The 25637-nt window shown below is 37.8% G+C and overlaps 1 protein-coding gene across 2 annotated transcripts in view; it reads left to right on the top strand.

Moving 5' to 3' along the window:
• LOC115209891 (prosaposin) overlaps nucleotides 1-25637 on the top strand; it is an 87621-nt gene that overhangs the window by 13560 nt on the left and 48424 nt on the right. For both annotated transcript variants that reach the window (XM_036498845.1, XM_036498868.1), the window contains exons 2-6: nucleotides 13134-13297; nucleotides 13816-13887; nucleotides 15890-15955; nucleotides 17424-17483; nucleotides 21550-21690. In XM_036498845.1, the coding sequence (XP_036354738.1) occupies nucleotides 13134-13297; nucleotides 13816-13887; nucleotides 15890-15955; nucleotides 17424-17483; nucleotides 21550-21690 (503 nt within the window). The remainder of the gene's footprint in view (nucleotides 1-13133; nucleotides 13298-13815; nucleotides 13888-15889; nucleotides 15956-17423; nucleotides 17484-21549; nucleotides 21691-25637) is intronic.

The following is a 25637-nucleotide window of genomic DNA, read 5'->3' as shown; positions in this document are numbered from 1 at the left end:
TTAGGAAGGGCATCCAGCTGTAGAAACACTGCCAGATCAGACTGGGCCTGGCGCAGCCTTCTGGCTTCCCAGACCCCAGTTGAACTGTCCAACCCATGCTAGCATGGAAAACGGACGTTAAACGATGATGATGATATTTATAAAGCATTTGCTGATCTTTCAAATAGTCCAACTTAGCATGTTCTTATTTCTTAACTGATTACCAAGCTTAATTTATTTTCCAGTTAGTAAAGAAACTTTGGTGCTTTTTTTTCCTGTAATTTTTTCACTGTAGTATTTAGAAAATGCTATCTGGTTGTCACTGCACATTTTTAAAAAAAATTTTTCATTTTTAGTTTGTCCGGTTTTTTTTGAAGTACATTGATTTTTCCGGAATCCTCCCTATCTGACATTAAGTTTCCTGAAACCATTCATAACAATGCTGCCATTTGTTTATATCATTTATACTCTGAACTAACTCGGTGCATAAACTCTCAACTCTTTATGCTGTGACCTTTTTATTGTCCATTTAATACTATCTCCAAAGTACATTTTTTATATCATTGTTTTATTTGTTGTGAACTAAATTGTCTTCCTTTCACTCATACACATTATACTTTGATTTAGAAATGCCAAAGTCATGACAAAAATCATGTTTTTTAACCCCACCACTACTCTTAATGTGACTGTCAGTCATAAATTTTATGAATCAGGAAACTAATTTTAAAACTTTTATCTAGGCTTAAACTAAATATCCAGCTTACATAACCACAAGCATGGATCGTATTTTTGACTCGTGAGCTTAAAAGCTTAATCGTTTCCATATATAAAAAACAAAATTAACATGTCTAATTTTTTTCAAATTAAGTAGCATCAGTCACAAATCCACAAACACATCATAACAGTGAATTTGACCGTGTGGTTGGATAAATGCATACATATACAGTTGCGGCCAAAATGTTCAGAACGGCATTGTTTTCACCAGAAAAGTAGGTATAAGTTTTTATCAAAGTTGTTTTATATTCTATATACAAAAACATGGAGTAAAAGCAACCGTTCTGATCATTTTGGCCGCCATGGGTTTTGCAGTAAATCACTAAATCATCCATAACTTTTGTATTATCCTCTCAAATTACACCAAAATCTCAGACAATAACAATTAATATTGTATTTATTGTCTGTGAAAATTATAAAATATAAAACAACTTTGATAAAAACTTATACCTACTTTTCTGGAGAAAACAATGCCGTTCTGAACATTTTGGCTGCAACTGTATATACTCACATATCCATTCATATATCTATACATGTATATACATAAACCTAACCATATTTTACAATTTCTGAATGAGTTACAACACAATTGATCAGAGAGAGGTACTACTGATGCAGTTTTCTTAGTGAAACTGCAGAAGTACTCGGCTTGGAGAAGACCTTTGGTTTAATTTCATGCTTGCTAAGGAAACTAGGAGTTTTGGGAAGTAGGAGAAAAGTAGGTTTCTAATGCTATCAGGGGCCAGGCCAAGCTCTATATGGAGAAAAGTAGAAACTCCATATGATATACTCAGAATAAACTATGGACACATAGTACGTGGTGTGATCAAAGGTGAGCTAACAGAGAATGTAAACATCAGATATTCAGGTGCTGTCAGTACAGAGTACACATGAAATAGATTCTCTTAAATGTCTGGATGGCTCCTTAGTAGTAGTTGACAATTTTTGCCGTAGGTGATCTAAATTGTCAGTGGCATTGGATACTCCAAAGGTATATAAGAATGAACAAGAACAGGACGGAAAAAGTTAATGAGACTATTACCTTCTTTGGCTGGTAACTAAGTATTTCACTCTCTGTTTAAAAGGCATATTCTATTATACTTGAGTATGAACTATAATACTGCATGATAGTGAAATGAAGGGCTTTGATGCAGACTTGTGAAAACTGTGAAAGAATTGAAGTATGCATGCATGCATGCATTGCTGAATGTGTAAGGTAGGCGCAGGAGTGGCTGTGTGGTAAGTAGCTTGCTAACCAACCACATGGTTCCGGGTTCAGTCCCACTGCGTGACATCTTGGGCAAGTGTCTTCTGCTATAGCCCCGGGCCGACCAATGCCTTGTGAGTGGATTTGGTAGACGGAAACTGAAAGAAGCCTGTCGTATATACCTGTATATATATATATATATATATATATATATATATATATATATATATATATATGTGTATGTATGTATGTGTCTGTGTTTGTCTTCCTAGCATTGCTTGACAACTGATGCTGGTGTGTTCACGTCCCCGTCACTTAGCGGTTCGGCAAAAAGAGACCGATAGAATAAGTACTGGCCTTACAAAGAATAAGTCCCGGGGTCGATTTGCTCGACTAAAGGCGGTGCTCCAGCATGGCCGCAGTCAAATGACTGAAACAAGTAAAAGAGTAAAGAGTTATACATGGAAGATGGAGTACAAATAAACCGAGGAAAACTGAATAGGAGCTGTATCTTGTGTAGTATAAGAGACGAGACTTAAGCTGAGTCAGTGAAAGAAGCAAGAAAAGTATGACACAAGAAAATAGAATTAAGGCGAGAAGGTGATAGAGGAGGAGAAATAGAAGAAACAAAACAGTGCTGGAAGGAATAAAGGAAGAGACAGTAATGACAGGGGTTAATAGGGGGAGACAGTAATTGGCAGCTACACCTTTGGTAGTAAGTGTGTGTGTGTGTGTGTGTGTGTGTGTGTGTTAATCATGAGTGTCTTGAGAGAAAGGGGGTGAATGCTAGCAGTACAGAAGGTGATGGTGGGAGTGTATCTGATGTGAACAGATCTGATGGAAATCCTGTATTACAAGTTCTGCTACGAGAGAGGATGGGGATGGTGATAAGAATGGTGGGGGAGGGGTTGGATATGTTACCTGAAGATGACAATCATATATAATCAACGGAGTGACTGTGTGGTAAGTAGCTTGCTAACCAACCACATGGTTCCGGGTTCAGTCCCACTGCGTGGCATCTTGGGCAAGTGTCTTCTGCTATATCCCCTGGGCTGACCAATGCCTTGTGAGTGGATTTGGTAGACGGAAACTGAAAGAAGCCTGTCGTATATATGTGTGTATATATATATATATATATATATACTTACCAAACCCAACATACATCATCATCATCATCATCATCGTTTAACGTTTTCCTTCCATGTGTGTGTATGTATGTGTTTGTCCCCCTAGCATTGCTTGACAACCGATGCTGGTGTGTTTACGTCCCCGTCACTTAGCGGTTCGGCAATAGAGACCGATAGAATAAGTACTGGGCTTATAAAGAATAAGTCCTGGGGTCGATTTGCTCGACTAAAGGCGGTGCTCCAGCATGGCCGCAGTCAAATGACTGAAACAAGTAAAAAAATTTTTTTTTAAACTGATGATATCCAGAGATTCTTAGTATAGAAGAGACTTAATAGTGCTCAAATGATTCAAAATTATACTGTCTTTACAGGGGATCAATTCCACGTGGAAATTGACTTTGTGGTTGATTTCTTTTACTCAATGCTATCAATTTGCTACAATTCAACATGGGCCTTTAACTTGCTGCAATTAATACCCCAAACTCTCTTAAATTACACAATACAATCTGGAAAAGGACACATTGAAGGGCGTGTTTCTTGGTACACTATCAAAGACTAGCATGGTTATACTTGGAAACCCTTTCATCATAAGCACAAACGTACACCTTCATACACACACACACACAATCTACCCACCTACCTATCAACGTACTCACCCATCCACACACACATATTGGGGTTCTTTCAGTTTCTAAATCCATTCACAAGGTTTTGGGGTTGGCCCAAGGTTATAAAAGACACTTGCCCAGTGTCCTGCAGTGGAACTGAACCTGAAACCACATAGTTGAGAAGCAGACTTCTTAACTGTGCACAGCTATAGCCCATTGTTTTTTTTTTTTTTTTTTTTAATGTAAAATTGAAAAATAATTAGAAATTATATGTATTCAACACTGGACAATCAAGAATTTAACCTTAAGTAAAATTCACCTAATTCAAACTAGATACCTTGGCTGATATTCACTTGATAAATCACAACTATAAGCAGTGGCAGAGCTATATTAGCCATTTAAAAACATGGCCCCTGTGCCGGTGGCTCGTAAAAAGCACCATCCGATCGTGGCCGTTGCCAGCCTCGCCTGGCACCTGTGCCAGTGGCACGTAAAAAGCACCCACTACACTCACGGAGTGGTTGGCGTTAGGAAGGGCATCCAGCCGTAGAAACATTGCCAGATCAGACTGGGCCTGGTGCAGCCTTCTGGCTTCCCAGACCCCAGTTGAACCGTCCAACCCATGCTAGCATGGAAAGCGGATGCTAAATGATGATGATGATGATGATGAAAAACTGTTAAATTCACTTTACTTTTACTACTTGGAGTTTCAAAATTTCCAGTATGCTAGTGTTGTCTGGCCACTGTAACTATTCCACTGCAATTGTTTGAAATTTGCTTAATGGCCAGTCTGCCTGATAGACATAAATAGATAAACATATAAAATGTGTGTGTGTGTGTGTACACATACAAGACATTAAAAATATAATTACACATCCTCAAAAGCTCGTTTATCACAGTATTGTATACATTCCATTCACGACAAATATAACAAAATAATTTGATAAAAAATGTGAATTTTTAATTATTTTCTGAGATTCTACAAAAACAACAAAAATATTTTTTAATTTGGCTGATATTCACTTGATAGATCACAACTATAAGCAGTGGCAGAGCTATATTAGCCATTTAAAAACATGGCCCCCGTGCCGGTGGCACGTAAAAAGCACCATCCGAATCGTGGCCGTTGCCAGCCTTGCCTGGCCCCCGTGCCGGTGGCACGTAAAAAACACCATCCGACCGTGGCCGTTTGTCAGCCCCGTCTGGCACCTGTGCCGGTGGCATGTAAAAAGCACCCACTACACTCATGTTTCTGGTGCTTGTTTCTGCTGCTTAGATGTCCTAAGATGTTGCAGCCTATTGGTTTAAATACATTATTATTTCATCCAGGGTATATGTATCCATGCAACTTTATTCATGATGTTACCACTACAGGTTTTTTAAATCAAACTGAAGGAGTTTGGTGTTTAATAGTCTTACTCTGGGTATAATTTAGGTGGGAGACATGTCTGTTTATTGTAGAAAAGAGCAGAGGCTGTTGTGAAATACGATATGGCAATAAAATCTGTTAATTAAACCTAGAATTACCTTTGAGGTTATATATATATATATATATATATATATCATCATTTAGTATCTGCTTTCCATGTTGGCGTGGGTTAGACAGTTAGACTGAAACTGGTAAGCTGTAGGACTACACCGGGTTCTAATCTGATTTGACATGGTTTCTACGGCTGGATGCCCTTCCTAACGCCAACCACTCCAAGAGTGTAATGGGTGCTTTTTACGTGCCAGTTAAATGACACTGGCATCAACCACAACTACAATTTCACTTGACAGCTCTTCTCAAGCCCAGCACACACACACACGTCAGGTGTGAAGTTAGGGTATTTCCAAAGAAGCACCCAACCCGCATACTGGGCTGTCAACATTGTCGGGTTCCAGGCCAAAGATGTAGAAAATCCAAGTTTCACAGTGATTACACTGTATAATGGGTTTGGCGAAGAGTAAATAATCCAATGTGTATTGTGAAGGAGGAAAAGACTGAAGCAGCTAGAGAATTACGGTAGTCTTATCTGTCTATGTGGAAGGGTCACTCACAACGTCCATGTGCTCTGTCTGCTGCTGTACCGTCTATCTGGAAGGTATTGCTCACAACATCCACATGCTCTATCTGTTGCCGTACCATCTAGGTCTGCTCTCATACACTGCCAACTGACCGCTCACGCCTCACTGACCTGGTGGGACCCACAGGCCCCACTTCTGACAGGATATGCGTACTCCCTCATTTCTGGTCCTTCCTTACAACACAGTCTGGCTCATAACACCACATGCACCCCTGATCTGAAGATCATTCAACCAACCTGCCCACACCCTCTCCTCAACCCTGATCACACGCTTTAACTTGCCTTGTAATCAACCAACCAGTGAGGAGGATACCGCTCCCTCTGCAACCTCTGTGGGACTTCAGGACTGGCCTCAGTCCCTGGCATGTTGCTGCTGGCTTTGTCATCTTGTCCATTACTGTTGGCTCCATCCTCTGACGCATTGATGATCCTGTGCACGTCCAAAACATGACATGGCATGCAACTATGGACACATTGTTCCTCAAATTTATGGATGTTATTGTCCCCTTTCCCCATTGTGATGTGCACCATGCATTTGGGGATTTAACCTAGGCTTCTTCCCTGACCTGCACAAAGGCATGCTCTTTCTCTTATGCAAGTTGCAGCGATGCTGTACATGGATATCTCCACTTGTACTTGAATATTACCCTGTGTGGCACTGACTCCTACACCTGTCCCGACCTGGGTAACATACCAAAAAAACGGATGTGGCCTCTCTCTGCTATGGTCTTGATGGTGTGATGACACCTCTCAACAACCTCATTGCCACTTGGCCGGTATGCTGTCCTGAAGAAACAGCTAACATACCACTTGTCAAGCATTTCCCTCAGCAGCTCTGAGCAAAACGCAGTGCCATTGCCCACAAGTAACTCATCCACAGGATCTCGTTCTAGGAATATCTCAGTATTCTTGTGATTTCCTCTGCGGTCCCCATCTTCATCTCCCTCCATATGAGTAACTACCCCAGTCCGCAGTCGACCATCAAGAGGTATGTCCCCAGCCGGCAGTGAGTCACATCCACTGCCAGTCATTTCCAGTTGTGTTCCACTGGAATGCTTCCTGCCTCATGCACACCCAGAGTGGGGTCAATGGACGAGCACCTGTCGCAGCTCCCAACTACTCTCTGCACACTCAGCCTGGTCATGTCAGTCAACTTACCTGGCTAGGAACAGTCTCCTGTCCACCACTATGTGATGTTTGGTATGCAGTCTCCTCAGCTCCGAGTCACTCAGTTGACACACTGCAGTCACTCTTTGCTCCATCTATACCATGGAGTCTTGCCACCAACTTAATTTTTCTTCAACCAAGCGGTGACTTCTCCCTCGATGCAAAATGGTCTAACCATCTCGTTCAAAATGCAGACCATACCCATCATTTTTTTTCTCTAGCTGAAATAGCTTGTGATGTGAAGGATGAAAAGATGGAGGCAGGGAGAGAATTACAGTAGCCTTACCTGTCAATCTGGAAGGGTCACTCACAACATCCATGTGCTCTGTCTGCCACCGTACCGTCTAACAGGTCTGTTCTCGTATGCTGTCCACTGCCAACTGACCGCTCGCACCTTGTTGATCCCACATGCCCACCGTGGCCTTTCCGGTGGGACCCACAGACCCCTCTTCCGACCGGACATGCGTACTTCTGATTCTTCCATACAACACAGCCTGGCTCATAACACCACACAATGAAAAGATGACAAAGAAAATCCTGTAACACATCTTTAATGATTCATTACAATTGTTTCTGCCCCAACTATTTTTGCAATGCCACTTTATGCAAAAATTCCAAATGAGAATTTACGTAATGTTTGCAGTTTTAGACAGGGGAGCACTTCATCAGACTTGCATCAAAGTTGTGTTGTCAGATTGTGCTGTCTGATGCTGTACCGTCTATGTGGGAGGAGTTGCTAACAACATCCACATGCTCTATCTGTTGCCATTCTGTCTAGGTCTGCTCTCATACACTGCCAACTGACCGCTCGCACCTCACTGACCTTCTGGTGGGACCCACAGGCCCCACTTCTGACAGGGCGTGTGTACTCCCTCATTTCTGGTCCTTCCTCACAACACAGTCTGGCTCATAACACCACATGCACCCCTGATCTGAAGATCATTCAACTGACCTTGTTTTTTTTTGGCTTTTTCATCTTCTGGACCTTGTTTTCTGGTTTATAAGATGAAAATGAGTTTTTGAAATTTTATTTCAAATTATGACAAGTTTTGTTTTTAACTGTGCTCAGTGTCATGAGTATTTCCAGCATTTGAAATTGGAGAAAACATCTTCCGAAAATGATCACATTGTAAAAATATGTGCAGTGATCTGTGAAAATCCTTACCTTACTGTTCAGGAAATGCTCAGAATAGAAGAGCATTAGTAAAATGTTTGTACCTCAGGATTTTAAAAGAAAAATTGAAGCATCATCATCTTGTTGCAAATATAGAATTGAGGCACAATCAGTCAGGGGCTGTTTGATAGTTAGACTATTGTGATAACTATTTGAAAAATATAACACATGACAAAATATGGGTGTAAAGCTACGATATCAATACAAAAAAAAAGTGGTCATCGTAATGGGCTGGATTGTCGTCACTGCATCTAAAAATATAAGAGCTACTTAAGTGTGAAGGTATTGTCAATTTTTTTGCTTTCTTTCTTACTGAAAGAACATTCATTATGATATTGTTCCACATAGTCAAGCTATCAGTAAAGAGCTTTACTTGGTTGTCCTGCGGCATGGACAGAAAAAACTGAATGCTGTACCAAGATGAAGCACCTGCTTACGTATCACTCTTTATCCAGAAGTAAAGCAATAACACTTTGTTTTTAAACAAATTCTGGTCCTTTTTTGTACAATATTAATAGCATTTGTCTGTCAAGGAATTGTAATTGCTTCAGTAATGTGCATTTGCATACAATGCAACTGAATTTTGCACCTGTTTAAGGCAGATGGTTTCACAAATGACAATTTTCAGTCACAAGATGAATGTTTTGGCCATCTGACATTTTTATATTTCTTTTTCTTTTCATTCAGTTAATAAGATTAATTTTTTTCTGTTAAATCTGCCCTTTATGTGATAAGGAAGGTGAGATTTGATTCCTTTGTAAACTGATTAGCTTTAATCTTCTTCCAATTTCCTTTTAAAATTGAATGTTTCTTGCTTTGTTTTTTTAATTTGGTTTCTTTTTGTTAGTTCATCTGAAGTTTATATTATCACCATTTGATAAATAGAAGTTGCTTGTAGTCATTATAGAAATTCAGTTTTTGATAATTGAATCTTAAAAATCTTTTGGTCAGGTTTTTTTTTTTTTCTATTGAATTTAAAATTATTAGATAAACTAGCAGAAAGGCTGCCCTCTGGGCAGTTTTCTGCTGGTCAATTGATATTTTCACATTTGATTCCCTATTCTAATAATTTTTATAGTTTTACATTGCAAAATTCTAATGTGATATTTGTGTAATAACGAAATCAAACCTGGAGTGTGCATATGTGTAAGTGAGAGAGAATGAGAGAACATAGCAAATAATGAAATAAACATGAAATGAAAAAAATTGTATAGATAAAAGCTCATTAAAAGCTATCTTGTACAAAATGTTTAAATTTGTGAACTTGAAATATTCAATAATAAAAGGAAGCTCAGAAAGTAAATTTTCTTAAAATTTCAATTTATAAAAAAATTTGCTTGCTTAGTATTTCTTTCAGTAATTATAGTTGTAATATCTCTAATTTAAACAAAATTCAAGGCAACGAAACTACATTTAGCATGCTAGAAATAGCAGCTAACACAGTTATTAGCACCTTACAGTGTTATTTTGTCAAAAATATTCATTTAGCAAACTCTGGAAACTGATCTTGAAATTGTGCCTCATTTGCAAGTAGCGAATTTAAACCTGAAATGAATATATATTAACTTTAATGAAAAAAGAGGGGAGGAGAGAGACTGTTGCAAATAAAAACTGAAAATTTCGCCTGCAACAAATTAATATTGTTTATTAGAAATTAGTCTACTTCATAGTGAATGCAATGAATATTTAAATTTGCAAAAAACTTGTATTTCAAATATTCAATAAACTTCAGAAATCAAAATTATAGGAAATTTCTTAGAATAAGGAATCTATTAAAAAAATTCCAGACACTCAAGCCTTTAACCCTTTAGTGTTCAGATTAATCTGTTAAATGTAATACTTTTTTCACTCAAATTATTTTCAATTAATCATACATTATCTTACAACTTTGAAGTTTCAATGGTGTGATAGTTTATTCTTAGAATGTCAATGTAGGTTAGGTGTGAGGGGTTAGATATAGCCAGTTTGAATGTAAACATGTAGGATATTTGGGCCGGATATGGCCAGCTTAAACACCAAAGGGTTAATAATTGCTTTCTTTTAGTAACTGTTAAATACCTAATTAAATTGCTTTCTTCATTGTAATATAGATAATATAGGTGACATAACTGAGCAAGATATTTCATTTTGTGTTGTTGCTGTCTCCTCAGCTAGTACAAGCTGAGTGCTGGTACAACTTTCACTCCCTCTGACTGTTACATCTTCAGTATTCCGCTAGGTCAAGAATGGGAAGCTTGAGAGAGTATCTATTTCTGCTTGTGACTAAATGGGCATCAAAAGCAATTCATGAACACAAAACATTGTTTTTTTATTGCTTTACTTTATTTTTACTGTTATTACTTGGTACTCTGCCATTATAGAACACTTGTTTACCCAGTTCTTGATTGTTATTGCACATAAAAAAAAAGCCACATGACATTTTGTCTTACGTAATGCTTGATGATTAAAAGAAAAAGTTTTTGCTAGGTTTTAACCCTTTCGTTACCAACCTGGCTGAAATGTCCTGTTTTCATAAGTTTTGAATTAAAATTTTCCACCAAACCTTAGTCACAATTTATGTTCCTAATACTAGCTTAATGATAACTAAGTTGTTTTACTAAATTCTTTGTTATATTTAACGTAAATGAAAGAAACACAGATCATCTCAAAATAAATACAGTAACAAAAGGGTTAATGTGGATGGCTGTGTGGTAAGAAGCTTGCTTCCAACCACATGGTTCAGGGATTCGGTCCCACTCTGTGGCTCCTTAGGCAAGTATCTGCTGTAGCCTTCAATCAACCAAAGCTTTGTGAGTGGATTTGGTGGACGGAAACTGAAAGAAGCCTGTCATGTCTGTATTTGTCCATCGCTTCACAACCAGTGTTGGTGTATGTATGTCCCTGTAACTTAATGGTTCAGCAAAAGAGACCAATAGAATAAGTACTAAGCTTACAAAGAATAAATGCTGGGGATCAAATTTCTTCAACTAAAAAAACTCTTTTAGGCAGTGCTCCAGCATGGCTGCAGTCATTTGACTAAAACAAGTAAAAGAATAAAATAATGTGCTCCTGTTTTGGTATCTTATACTTTTGTTACCCTCTTTACTGAAATATAGTGTGAGTATACATGCATACCAGCTGCTATGTATATCCATTTTTTAGTTTTTTATTCAGTATTAATCACCATGCTTATGTCCTTCTTCATTGTTTAGTACATGACAAAATCTCATGTGACTGTCAGTCAATTATCCTTCCCCTTCAATATAAAGTAAATACAATAGACAATCTGTCTCTTATGTTATTACTATTGTCAGTGGGGTGGGGGAGTTATTTTCTCAAATTCTTGATATATTATTAAATTGTTTAGTGCTTCTGACCACAAAACTTATAAAACACACAAACATCATATATGTGTGTGTGTGTATGTATATATAAGCACACACACACACACACACACACACACACACACACACACACACACACACACACACACGTATGTATGTACGTATATGATTATGCTGAAAGTTTCTCACATAAACTGAAATTTCAGCACACAAACATATTTTGAATGTTTGTAGGGTTGAAGAAGGGGTAATTTTTTTTACTCCCCTTTGGCATATGAATTAAATTAGCAGTTTCATTGTTATTTTTAGTTGCATAAATGAGTAAATAATTCACCTTCTGACAAACTTGTATGCGAAAAAAAAAAAAAAAAAACCAACTTTTTTTTATTTTTGTCAAATAGAAAATTTAAGTCTTGCTTTTACTTTATTATCTTAGTTGTCATATCCCTCTGATTAGGTAGACTTAAGTATTATTGAAGGCCATTTCTAACTTATACCAATTTTTTTAAACTTCAATTTAGTATTAGAACAACTGTTGGATGTATAATCTTCTTCCATGCTTTCTGAGATTCGCCAACACTACACCTGATTTTCTCCCCTCCATACACACACAAGCATGTATCTGACTCATACATTGTTTGCTTTCCAGACATTTTTACATTACTGCATGTACTTTATATGCACTTTCTGACAAGTTGTGGTGCACCTGAGCACTGTATACAAAAATGTCATTATTATTATTATATACATACAAATTCCTTACCATAAGCATTATGTGCAGAGTCTTACTGTATTGACTCTTTTATATATGTATTCATCATTGAATGATTTTCAATTCATTATTTTACCTAATTTCTTAGACTTGATGTATTCTTATAAATCTCTTAGTTTAGTATCCTTGGATTCTTGTACAGTGTAATTATCGTCAGTGCAGCTGTCTTACTCGGCTTTCATAATTGAAAAAAACAAACTGCTTAACCCTTTTGTTACCAACCCGGCCAAAACCGGCTCTGGCTCTGAGTACAAATGTCTTGTCTTCATAAGTTTTGAATTAAAATCTTCCACCAAACCTTAGTCTCAATTTATGTTCCTAACACTAGCTGAATGATAACTAAGTTATTTTACTAAATTCTTTATTATGCTTAAAGTAATTGAAAGAAATACAGAGCATCTCAAAATAAATACAGTAACAAAAGGGTTAAGTGAAATGACAACATTGAGAACAAAAAGGTGATAGTTGATATACAAGAGTGATAATGCTCAGCACACACACATGTTGGAATTGTATTTACTCATGCTGAATAAAAGCACATCGAAATGAAGTGTGTAAAAGAATTTGCAAAAAAAAAAAAAAAAAAAATTAATTCAGACTATAATTGTTTATATTAGAGACTGTAGTATGAAACTTGAACTTGATACCCTAATTAGTGGAGTCACAGTTAAATACATAACTCAGTGATTTTGTCATCTGTGCAATCTCAGTTTCGTTATATCTTCTATATTCATCATCAACATTTACTGTTCATTTTCCATGCTGGCATGAGTTGAACAGCTTGACAAGATCAGAGGCCGCATCAGGTTCCGTAGTCTGTTGGGTGCTTTTTATGAGGCATCATCACTGACAGGGTCATCAAGTGACTTGTAAGACAGAATCTCAACTGGTTATAACGATATTTCATTGATTATTTTCTTTTTTCTCTTTTTGTAGGGTGTGCTTTTGGCAGTACTACTAGACGACCTTTTGCATTAGTTGGCCAGAACCATTGCACATGGGGGCCAGCTTACTGGTGCAGTCATGTAGCTAAAGCTAAAGAATGTGGAGCCATCGAACATTGTGCTACAGTTTGGGGGAAACTGAAGTTTCCTGAGAAAGTAGGTGAATTTTCATTTATTTATAAATTATTGCTTATTTTTTTTTTTTTGTAACAAATTACATTAGTCTAGTAAATGAAGTATTAATCAATTTTTCTGCATAATGTGATCAATATCAGAGTCTGTGATGCGACCGGCGTCGCCGAGCCCGTGATGCGACTGGCGTAGCTGAGCCCGTGATGCGGCTGGCATCGCCGAGCCCGTGATGCAACTGGCGTAGCTGAGCCCGTGATGCGGCCGGCGTAGCCGAGCCCGTGATGCGGCCGGCGTAGCCGAGCCCGTGATGCGGCCGGCGTAGCCGAGCCCGTGATGCGGCCGGCGTCGCCGAGGCCGTGATGCTTATCTATCAAGGAGTACTGGTAACAATGTAAAGTTTTTAAAATAACCAGGACTGTATGAACAGTACATAGAATACGCACAGGAAGTGAATAAGTCTTCACACAAAAATAGGTGGGGACATTGTTGTTTGAATAATTGTTGTAAATGTTGTAAGTTCCATTTTTCTTTTCTGTCAACAGGCTGAAACTTGTTCCGTTTGTGAATCTTTCATTATTGGAGCTGAGAAACTAAAGGAGAATAAGATTGAAATGGTATGAATTTAAAACCTCATTCTCATTCCTGCTAAAAGAAAAGTCTGTCATTTTATTTAACATTATTAATTGGTATTAATATATTCATTGTATAGTGCAGTGTGAGGGCGCGTGGCTTAGTGGTTAGGGCATTCGGCTCATGATCGTAAGGTTGTGAGTTCGATTCCCGGCGACGCGTTGTGTCCTTGAGCAAGACACTTTATTTCACGTTGCTCCAGTCCACTCAGCTGGCAAAAATGAGTTGTACTTGTATTTCAAAGGGTCAGCCTTGTCACTCTCTGTGTCACGCTGATTATCCCCGAGAACTACGTTAAGGGTACACGTGTCTGTGGAATGCTCAGCCATTTGCACGTTAATTTCACGAGCAAGCTGTTCCGTTGATCGTATCAGCTGGGACCCTCGTCGTCGTAACCGGCGGAGTCTTTAAGATAGTGCAGTAAGATGACAAAAATGGTAAAATGCTTTATAATATTTAGATTGCTCGATATTTTAAACTTCGATTCCACCAGACTTCATGTTGTCTCTCAGCTTTCAAGAAGTTGATATATATTTTTTCTCTTATCGAAATAATGCTTAGATAATAGATGAGATGTAATATTTTGATTTCTACTATGACATGGCTTACCAAATCATGAAGGGAGTTTACATCTACAAAGAACTTTTTTTGTCATGCTTCTTAGGTAAGACAGTTTAGCCATTGAGATTTGGTTCCTGTAATTCTGGGAATGTTATTAATCACAGATGAACGGATGTTCTATTGGCACAAAGCGAAGCCCGTATTTGTCATCTACTTGATGTTACTAAATTTCAAGTGAAGCTTCAGCCCCCTGGGTTGCAAACACATTATCATTGCCATGTAGTAACAAACCTCTAATGAAATTCCATGATTAGATGGCTTTACTCTATGCAACTAAAAAAACAAAAATTAATGTTAAAAAACAGATGAAACTATTTTGGTCTATTTAGATATTGTGTAGGTTTTCAAAGGTGGTCAGTTACACTGGCTTGACCATTTGCAGTGTATGAGTGAAGACAGGCAGTCAAAGAAAGGCCTCATTTTTGAGAATGATATTTGCTCAGAGGTACGTTGATCAGAAGTTAGTTGTGATCTGAACCCACTCAATATTGGTGTTAGACTGAATACTGGGTTGCTCTCTCTTTTACTTGTTTCAGTCATTTGACTGTGGCCATGCTGGAGCACCGCCTTTAATCGAGCAACTCGACCCCGGGACTTATTGTTTTGTAAGCCCAGTACTTATTCCATCGGTCTCTTTTGCCGAACCGCTAAGTAACGGGGACATAAACACACCAGCATCGGTTGTCAAGCAATGCTAGGGGACAAACACAGACACACAAACACACACATGCATATATATATATATATATACATATATACGTTGGGCTTCTTTCAGTTTCTGTCTACCAAATCCACTCACAAGGCTTTGGTCGGCCCGAGGCTTTAGTAGAAGACACTTGCCCAAGGTGCCACACAGTGGGACTGAACCCGGAATCATGTGGTTGGTAGACAAGCTACTTACCACACGGCCATTTTTTTTATTATTGCTACAATAATTACTTCATTGTCTTTTTTTTTTAAAATCTCAGAAGCATTAAATATGTAGTTGAAATACGTAGTTAAATATATAGCTGGACTTATAACCTCATAATCATAAGTTCAAGCCTTGTTCAAGCCATTGTTGTCCAACTAAGCAAGGCTCACAATGATGATGCTTGCCTTGGTCTTTCTGACTGACATGCTCTGCTGCTGTTTTAGGGTTGAGCTTTTAGAAGTATAGTAGGTATCAACTACAATTGTTTTAATAGAATACATATATTCATATAGCAAATAACAATAATCACACCTATTTTAGAATGGAAATATACTCACACACACAGACACACACACACACACATTCAAAAGAAAAGATTTTGAAATAAAGTTATACATTGGATTGGGTAATGTAAATATTTTTTAATAATTGCTTTAATTTTTCTCTTTCAGAAAAAGATTGGATATTATATGGATTCAATGTGCTCATACTTTAAAGGTGCTGAAATCCAGAAAACTGTGAGTTTACTACAAACGTTTTGTATGTTTATCAGATGTCCAAATTGTGAGAGTATCCCTCTGTTAGTTGATAAGTTGAAGAATCTTTATGTCAGTACTGTGTAATCCTTTTTCTTGTTATTTAGTCCCAAGGTAGCCCCAATAGAGCAAATTTATGATCAGAGACATTCTAACCTGACTATAGAAAATCTACCTCAATATTCTCCATCCAACCGATATAATAGACATTAAAATGGATATATCTAAAATGTGTGTGTAATATAAACTGTTAAGATTTAAATTCATTCACAACAACAACACTGAACACCTTTTTGATCTCCATGTGTCTAACACACGTGGACATGCCTACAAAGTAAGAAAACAACACAGCTCCCATGACTTTCGGAAACATTTTTTCACGCTCAGAGTTGCTGAAGCATGGAACAAACTGCCTGCGTCAGTTGTTGACTGCCATGACACTGCATCCTTTAAGGCCCTCATGCTTTCCGAAATCCGCCGAAACTACACCTGATTATATATACACTTTAGATGAGTTGTAGTGCACCTGAGCACTGTACACAATTATTATTATTATTATTATTATTATTATACACATTTGGAAGTGATGCTTTATTTTGTCACTGTAGCAAATTCCTTTTGCTTCAAACAAATGAATAAACCTATGTATTGAATTCATTATTCTTCTTTTCATACAATGAAGAGTGTGTTGTATTGTAGTTTTATCGGTGGAATTCTGTGTAAGGGTTCTGTTCATTTTAATATTTCTAAGAATATCAATTGCTTGAAAAAAAAAAAGAAAGACATCTAGAAAGATTTTCTTTTAATCTGTTTGCAGTATAACAATTCGTAGACATCAATTCTATGGCTTGTTTAATCTTAATCTTCTTTAACCCTTTAGCATTTAAACCGGCCATATCCGGCCAAAAGTATTCTGTTTGTTTTATGTTCAAACTGGCCATATCTGGTCTCTCACACCAACCCTACAATATCATCTTCAAAATTAACAGCTACCTCATCAAAATCTCATAACTACAAGATAAGGCATGATTAGTTCAAAACAATGTGGATAAAAAAGCATTAGTTTTAGCAGAATAATGTGAACACTAAAGGGTTAAACCATTTAGCATTTAAACTGGTCATATCCAGCCCGAATATTCTACCAGAGATGTAAGATGGCTAGTATATTATTAGTATGGATCATGCTTTGCTGGGTGTTCTTCATTCAAATTGTGACCATCCCATTGATAGTTCACCACTTAAAGAATAAATGTAGCAGGAATAGACCTCTTGACCTTCCTGTCTTCATTCTGAGATGGTTGATTTCAGAATTCAGGATAGTTTTAATAAAGTACCATTGTTGTGAAAGAGTAATGTGGTTTGATTTGTGTGCATGCATGCTTTTATGTTTCTTTATAGCTTTCTTAACTTATAAATTTTTAAAATGTATTTTTTTAAATCTCTTTTACAGTGCCAAAAGAATGTTGTTGAATTTCTCCCTGAGTTATTTAAGCTTCTGGAGTTTGGAATGGTATGTATAACAAAGAATTGATTAAAATCTTCCTCTAATGGCTTGTGTTGTAGGTGAGATGAGGGACTCTTATCATTGTTGTTGGATTGGTCTCGTCAGTTCTCAATTTCAAAGAACTAATGCACAAAGAAAGGGCTGGTGGCACGTAAAAAGCACCGTCCGTTTGTGGCCGTTGCCAGCCCCGCCTGGCCCCCGTGCCAGTGGCACGTAAAAAGCACCGTCCGTTCGTGGCCGTTGCCAGCCCCGCCTGGCCCCCGTGCCGGTGGCATGTAAAAAGCACCGTCCGTCCGTGGCTGTTTGCCAGCTCCGTCTGGCACCTGTGCGGGTGGCACATAAAAAGCACCCACTACACTCACAGAGTGGTTGGCATTAGTAAGGGCATCCAGCCGTAGAAACACTGCCAGATCAGACTGGGCCTGATGCAGCCTTCTGGCTTCACAGACCCCAGTTGAACCGTCCAACCCATGCTAGCATGGAAAGCGGACACTAAATGATGATGATGTACCTTCAGAGCCCACTGAGAGACCTCAACACGACTGCTATTTTTGTATATTCTCCCAGCTCCATTCTGATCACCCTCTCTTCTAAAATGTAACCATGTAGTTCCCTTATAGCTAGAAAGCTATTCTGCTCTGGTCCCTTCCCTCATACTTTAACTCCTCATCTCCTAGTGTAAAGCTATTTCTCTTGGGTTTCATAATCTTGTCATGTGCATGGTGACCTCACTAGAGGTGGTGAAAAAAAAATCATCCAGTACACACTGTAAAGTGGTTGACAGTGGACCACAATGCAGTTCTTAGACCTGTCTGATTTTGCCATGGCATCCAACCCTACACACTCACACACACACACACATACACAAATTATGTAGGTAGTTAAAATCAAGCCGTTTCCTCTTGAAATACATCTGCTAATTCCAGTATTCCTTTCCCATATGTAGTTATATTTATGTGAGTATTAGTTAAAAATTATGGAAATATTGTTTACAGTGTAATTACATATCAAAACAGGAGGCTGGAAAAATGTTTTTGGTATTTACCATTACACATTTTATTTGTTAACAAAGGAATTAGAAGAAAAAAAAAAGCAGTGCACAGGTACATGTCCTGTAAGCCAGAGGCTACCAACACAGCATTGACAGGAAGAGCAACCTCTCCTGGAGAGGTACATGTAATGTATCTATGTGATAGATACATTAGAAAATGTTTACAAGATACACCCTGTCCTTGAGACACGAAATAGTTGCAAAGACTATTGCCCTGACATATATATCAAAGGCATGTCAGAATCAGCATGTATTCACACCTTTATAAACAAGTAGTGCTTGTGGAGCACTTCAATATAAACAATTCAGTGTCAACATAATGGACTTGATATTGTTCTGTGGGTCAGAGAACAAAATTCATGCACTATTGTAGAGGTCAGCTGCCCAGTAGATATGAATGTACTATCAAAAATCTAGGAAAAAGAGAACATTTATGGTGAATTAAAGCAGAATTTTACAGCTCTTGTATTCTGACTATAAATTCTCATTTGTACTATCATCATAGATGCATTAGGCAATGTAACAACAAGTTTACACAAAACCTAGAAGTTCTAAGTCTTTTGAAAAAAGAGTAAACGAAACATGCAAATTGTCCAAATCCAGTCTATTAGTAGCCTCATTAATGTCCTGCCACATGGTGGAACTCCAGAGGTACTTGACCATACCCTCCAAGATATAAAAAAACAGTAGCATGCTCATGGGAGTAACAGTTCTTGCAGAAGACTTCTTTTCAAACATTGCCAGTTATCCCCCAAAGGATCAAAAAGTGATCATATGAACTTAAGATTGGTAATGGGATATTAACATTCAACTCAAAACTTACATGCAGTCAAATGATACTTTCTCTTGGGGATTTTATAGATAAAGTATTTCCTAATTTGTCTGTCAATTACACTGATGTAAACTGGCTATGTGAAACAGCTATACTAGCTCCAGCTAATGAAATGGATGATAAACTCAATGACGAACTTATTTAAAAATTAAGACGTATCAGAAATGACTTTTCGATCAATTGACAACAGTCAATCAAGATCAGGTTGTTCAATAGCCCATTGAATTTCTGAACACACTTACACCCACTGGGATGCCACCGCACTAAAACTGGGTGCTCCCATTGTGTTGCTTAGAAATCTTGACCCATCTTACCTGTGTAATGGAACTCGCTTAACCTTTACTTCCATGAAACCTCATGTCCTACAGGTAACAATCATAACAGGTAGTCACAAAGGAGAAAATGTCTTTATTCCAAAAATTCATCTCGTACCTACAGATGTTCCATTTGAATTAAATGCACTCCAGTTTCCAGTAAAGCTAAGTTTTGGTAGTTCAATTAACAAATCTCGGGGTCAACCCCTCAAGGTCGTTGCACTTGATCTCTCTGCTACATGCTTCTCTCACGGCCAACTCTATGTTGCTTGCTTGTGGCTTGGAAGCAGCAAAAATTTATTCATTTTGACACCAACAAAAAATTACACAATGAATATTGCTTACTCTGAGATGCTTCAACATTGACAGATTTTATTAAAAAACATAGATATTTTGAAATAATTATGAGAATATATCCTTATATTTGTTTACTAATCTGAATAAGAACAACATTAACCTGGGCAATGCCAGGTCATTCAGCTAGTGTGTTATGTATATATATATATATAAAATTTTGTACATTAAAATCCTAGTTGGTCTATGTTCACTTACAACATTTAAGAACTATATACAATCAGTATTGTTTTCTTCTTACTCTCTTAACTGGAGAAAAGCAGTGAAGAGATAGAGGCAAGGAATTGAAAGACTCGATCATTTAAAATCAAAGTTAACATACACAAGTACAATCAATATTTGTTCTTCCTTACCACAGACGTGTGTGTGTAATATATATATATATGTGGCACGTAAAAAGCACCATCCGTCCGTGGCCGTTTGCCAGCTCCTGTGCGGGTGGCACGTAAAAAGCACCCACTACACTCACGGAGTGGTTGGCGTTAGGAAGGGCATCCAGCCGTAGAAACACTGCCAGATCAGACTGGGCCTGATGCAGCCTTCTGGCTTCACAGACCCCAGTTGAACCGTCCAGCCCATGCTAGCATGGAAAGCGGACGCTAAATGATGATATATATATATATATATATATATATATATATATATATATGTATATATATATATAATGTGAGTAGGAGAGAAATATCAGCTCCTTGCCATCCTATATTTTTATCATCCTCAAAATATTGAAATATAAAGTGAAGTATAAACTGTTGCTGTGTCTTACTATATTCTCCAGCATATAAGTTGACATAATATATAGTGAAAATACGTAGTTTAACCTTTCAAAAATCATCATCTTTTCAAATCTTATTGCTTTTCACATGGAATTTTTGGTCCTCGTCTTGATGTATGTCGAATTTTTTTGTCCTGTAAATTTGCTCTGAAAAGATTTAACTTGTATACTCTAAAATACAGTGTTTTCACTGTTTTAATTTTGATTTCCATTGTGCTGACTTTTTAAAATGATTTAACTTTGCCAGCTATATTTCAGTGTTTCATTCAAAATGCACTATATATATATACACTTGCGTCAGAAATTAATTAGCACTTCTCAAATTTCTACATTAAATAGGTTAAATCAATTGACCTATGAGCTGTTCAAAACGTCTTACGCGATGAGAAAACTTAGTATGGTGTGATTTCGGTCCTTGCGAGGCGCTACCTATATCTATTAAACAAAGGAAGATTTGTCTGCATCCGCACTCCAAGTTCTTGCACTGCTATGTCAACATCATAAGGCTGTAGACTCTCAAACTGCTCTGCAAACAAAGTTACGTCATCGTTTTGCGCAACAGTGAACTCGCAACAAAGCAATAGTTCGAGATATGGCCACTAGGTGACAGCACATACCTTGAGTGAAGAGCAAATCAAGGGTGCTAATTAATTTCTGACGGTAGTGTGTGTGTGTGTATATCCATATTCATGCCATTAATAATTTGCCAAGGGGAAAAATTACTTGTATATTTTCATTAATTTCAGAATACAAAAAGTATCTGCCACACACTGGATTTTTGCCAGGAGGGTCGGTTTGCCCTTGATCTCAAAGCATTCAATTCAAAACATGGTATTACTACAACAGTAACTACTACAACACAAGTAACTAATTCAACAACTGAATCTGTAAGTTGATTTTATAAATATAATAATTTGAACTTATTAATTTTTATAAAGTAGTGATAAAATATAGAAAATAGCATCATTCTACATGGCCATGTTGTTTTGTTCACTTCAAGAAGCTCATGATGCTACATTCAGTCTTAGTATATGGTGCCTTGAGCAAGTGTTGTCTAAAATATTTGTATCTCAACTAAAGCCTTATCGGTGAAATCTTGTAGAAAAAAATCTCTGCAGAAATCTGATAAAATGGTAAAAAAAATAAACCCATTGAACAAAAATACCCTTAAGTATTTCACTCCTGTTTTGGTTGACCCCCCCACCTCCACTCCCTTTATGACCAGATGACTTCCCTTTTTGTTGTCCTTTGAGGTTGATGAATAAATACCAGATATTGGTTGATACAATTAACTAAGACAACCCTTAAAAGTGATGTCCCAGCATAACCACAAGGAAAAGAATATATGATATAAGGCTGAAATTTATTGCATTTTGGTGTTTGATGGTCTCACAATTTCTGTGAGATTAAACTATTTTTCACTAACACTGGGGACTAGGTAAATTAGTTTTACCTCTGTTGACTTGTTATATAGTTTGTTAGATATTAATACTATGGATAGTATAGTAGATACAAATATATATTTCTTTACTACCCACAAGGGGCTAAACACAGAGGAGACAAACAAGGACAGACAAAGGGATTAAGTCAATTACCTCGACCCCAGTGCGTAACTGGTACTTAATTTATCGACCCCGAAAGGATGAAAGGCAAAGTCGACCTCGGCGGAATTTGAACTCAGAACGTAACGGCAGACGAAATACGGCCACGCATTTCGTCCGGCGTGCTAACGTTTCTGCCAGCTCGTCGCCTGTATATATATATATATATATATATATATATATATATATATATATATATATAATATATATAATATATATTTCTTTACTACCCACAAGGGGCTAAACACAGAGGAGACAAACAAGGACAGACAAAGGGATTAAGTCAATTACCTCGACCCCAGTGCGTAACTGGTACTTAATTTATCGACCCCGAAAGGATGAAAGGCAAAGTCGACCTCGGCGGAATTTGAACTCAGAACGTAACGGCAGACGAAATACGGCCACGCATTTCGTCCGGCGTGGCTAACGTTTCTGCCAGCTCGTCGCCTGTATATATATATATATATATATATATATATATATATATATAATATATATATATAATATATATATATATATATATTTCTTTACTACCCACAAGGGGCTAACACAGAGGAGACAAACAAGGACAGACAAGGGATTAAGTCAATTACCTCGACCCCAGTGCGTAACTGGTACTTAATTTATCGACCCCGAAAGATGAAAGGCAAAGTCGACCTCGGCGGAATTTGAACTCAGAACGTAACGGCAGACGAAATACGGCCACGCATTTCGTCCGGCGTGCTAACGTTTCTGCCAGCTCGTCGCCTGTATATATATATATATATATATATATATATATATATATATATATATATTTCTTTACTACCCACAAGGGGCTAAACACAGAGGAGACAAACAAGGACAGACAAAGGGATTAAGTCAATTACCTCGACCCCAGTGCGTAACTGGTACTTAATTTATCGACCCCGAAAGGATGAAAGGCAAAGTCGACCTCGGCGGAATTTGAACTCAGAACGTAACGGCAGACGAAATACGGCCACGCATTTCGCCCGGCGTGCTAACGTTTCTGCCAGCTCGCCGCTGAATGGTTAAGAAGTTCACTTTACAGACATAAGGTCTTTGTTTTGGGCTCACTGCATGGCATCATGAGTGAGTGTCTTTTATTACAGCTTCAGATTATTGGGTTGATCTAAGTTTTAGAAGTGAAATTGGATTGATTGAATTTATGCTCAAGCCTATCAAGGACCATTCTTTAATTGAAATGTCCAGCTTTGTTACTCAGTGTCAAGCTGACTTTGCCTTGAGATTACATCAAAGGTACACATATCTGTAGAATACTCAGCCACTTACACTAGTTCTAATGAGCAGTTCGATTATTCAAACAACTGAAAACTTGTGGTCAGCAATTCTGACCACACTATCAGAAATCATCTTGGTTTTGTTTTGGATTGTTGATGTCATTTGAATATATTTTATAATAATAATCTTGTCTCTTATAGGTACAAGGCTAGAAATTTGGCGGGAGGGGGTTAGTCAATTAATGCACCAAAAAAGAGAGGAAAGTGACCAGTGAATGTTATTAAAAAAAGTTGACTCATACATTGTTCGCTTTCCAGACATTTGTACATTACTGCATATACTTTATACGCACTTTCTGACAAGTTGTGGTGCACCTCAGCACTGTATACAATAGTTTCATTATTATTATTTTATTATTATTATTATTATTATTATTATAAGGTGTAGCATTGGTGAATTTCAGGAAGCATGGAAATTTTGAAGGATGTAGAGTCCTCACAGCTAACAACTGATGTGAGTAGTTTATTCCATGCTTCAGCAATTTTGAACATGAAAAATGTTTCTGAAAGTCATGGGTGCTGTGCTAATTATTCCCTACCATTACTTGGAAGATCTTTGAATGTGGAGATTATCTGAGATGGGTTTTTTTAAAACTTTATTCATTAATCAGATGTCTTATGGAACATCTATCATAAACACTGTTTGCGAAAATTTTGAATGTGACTGAGCAAGGTTATAAAACCCTTTATATATGCACTGCATCATTTGAAGCAATACTTTTATGCTGTCTTTCACATGCTTACCTTCTTTGATAGCCAAGTAAACAAGGTTATTGAGGATTTCGTAATCCCTTTTCTGAGGAAAGGGCAGCAGAGGTGATGAGTTATTTTCAGCTGAAAAGCTAGCAAAAGTTGAGTTTAATGATTTTGTCTCCTACCATTCTGATAAATCATTCATTACAACATTGGAGGCGCAATGGCCCAGTGGTTAGGGCAGCGGACTCGCGGTCGTAGGATTGCGGTTTCGATTCCCAGACCGGGCGTTGTGAGTGTTTATTGAGCGAAAACACCTAAAGCTCCACGAGGCTCCGGCAGGGGATGGTGGCGAACCCTGCTGTACTTTTTCACCACAACTTTCTCTCACTCTTACTTCCTGTTTCTGTTGTACCTGTATTTCAAAGGGCCGGCCTTGTCACTCTCTGTGTCACGCTGAATATCCCCGAGAACTACGTTAAGGCTACACGTGTCTGTGGAGTGCTCAGCCACTTGCACATTAATTTCACGAGCAGGCTGTTCCGTTGATTGGATCAACTGGAACCCTCGTTGTCGTAACGGAGTGCTTCCCCATTACAACATTACTTAGAACCAGTTTTTATTTTCAATTTATTTATTTTTATGGTGGATGGGTAGCAGAGATTTTATTGCTGGACTAAAACCTTTCAGTACTTCTCTTCTATATTCTGAATTCAAATCTGAGTTAGCCAAGTATACAAAAAGATAATTATTTATAGGTAAGACTGCTATTAGAACCTTAACGGGGTGGCAGTGAATGTCTTGGAATATTTAGTTTCATTCCTCTACATTCTAAGTTCAGATTCTGTTAGCATTAATCATCATTTCCCTTTCTCTTGAACTAAGAAGGCCGAGGGTGTCTTGGCATCACTCAGCAAGACTTTTGTTAGCCACTCTCCAGCCAGCTATTTAAAACTGTATACAGCTATCGTACGACCACACTTGGAATTCGCATCATCAGTTTGGAACCCCTATCTTGCTCAGAACATTGACCTCCTGGAATCTGTTCAGAGATGTGCAACCAAACGCATACCCTCCATCAGACACCTACTATACTCTGAGCGCCTTGTTTCCCTGGGCATGGATTCACTGAAGCTCCGGCGTCTGGCGATGGACTTGGTAAACACCCACAAAGTTATCAACCACCTCACCAACAACAACACTGAACACCTTTTTGATCTTCATGTGTCTAACACACGT

The sequence above is a fragment of the Octopus sinensis genome, linkage group LG1, assembly GCF_006345805.1.
Source record: "Octopus sinensis linkage group LG1, ASM634580v1, whole genome shotgun sequence".
NCBI classification, from domain to species: Eukaryota; Metazoa; Mollusca; class Cephalopoda; order Octopoda; family Octopodidae; genus Octopus; species Octopus sinensis.
Note: the sequence above shows the minus strand (reverse complement) of the source record. Positions and strands in the feature narration are given on the sequence as shown.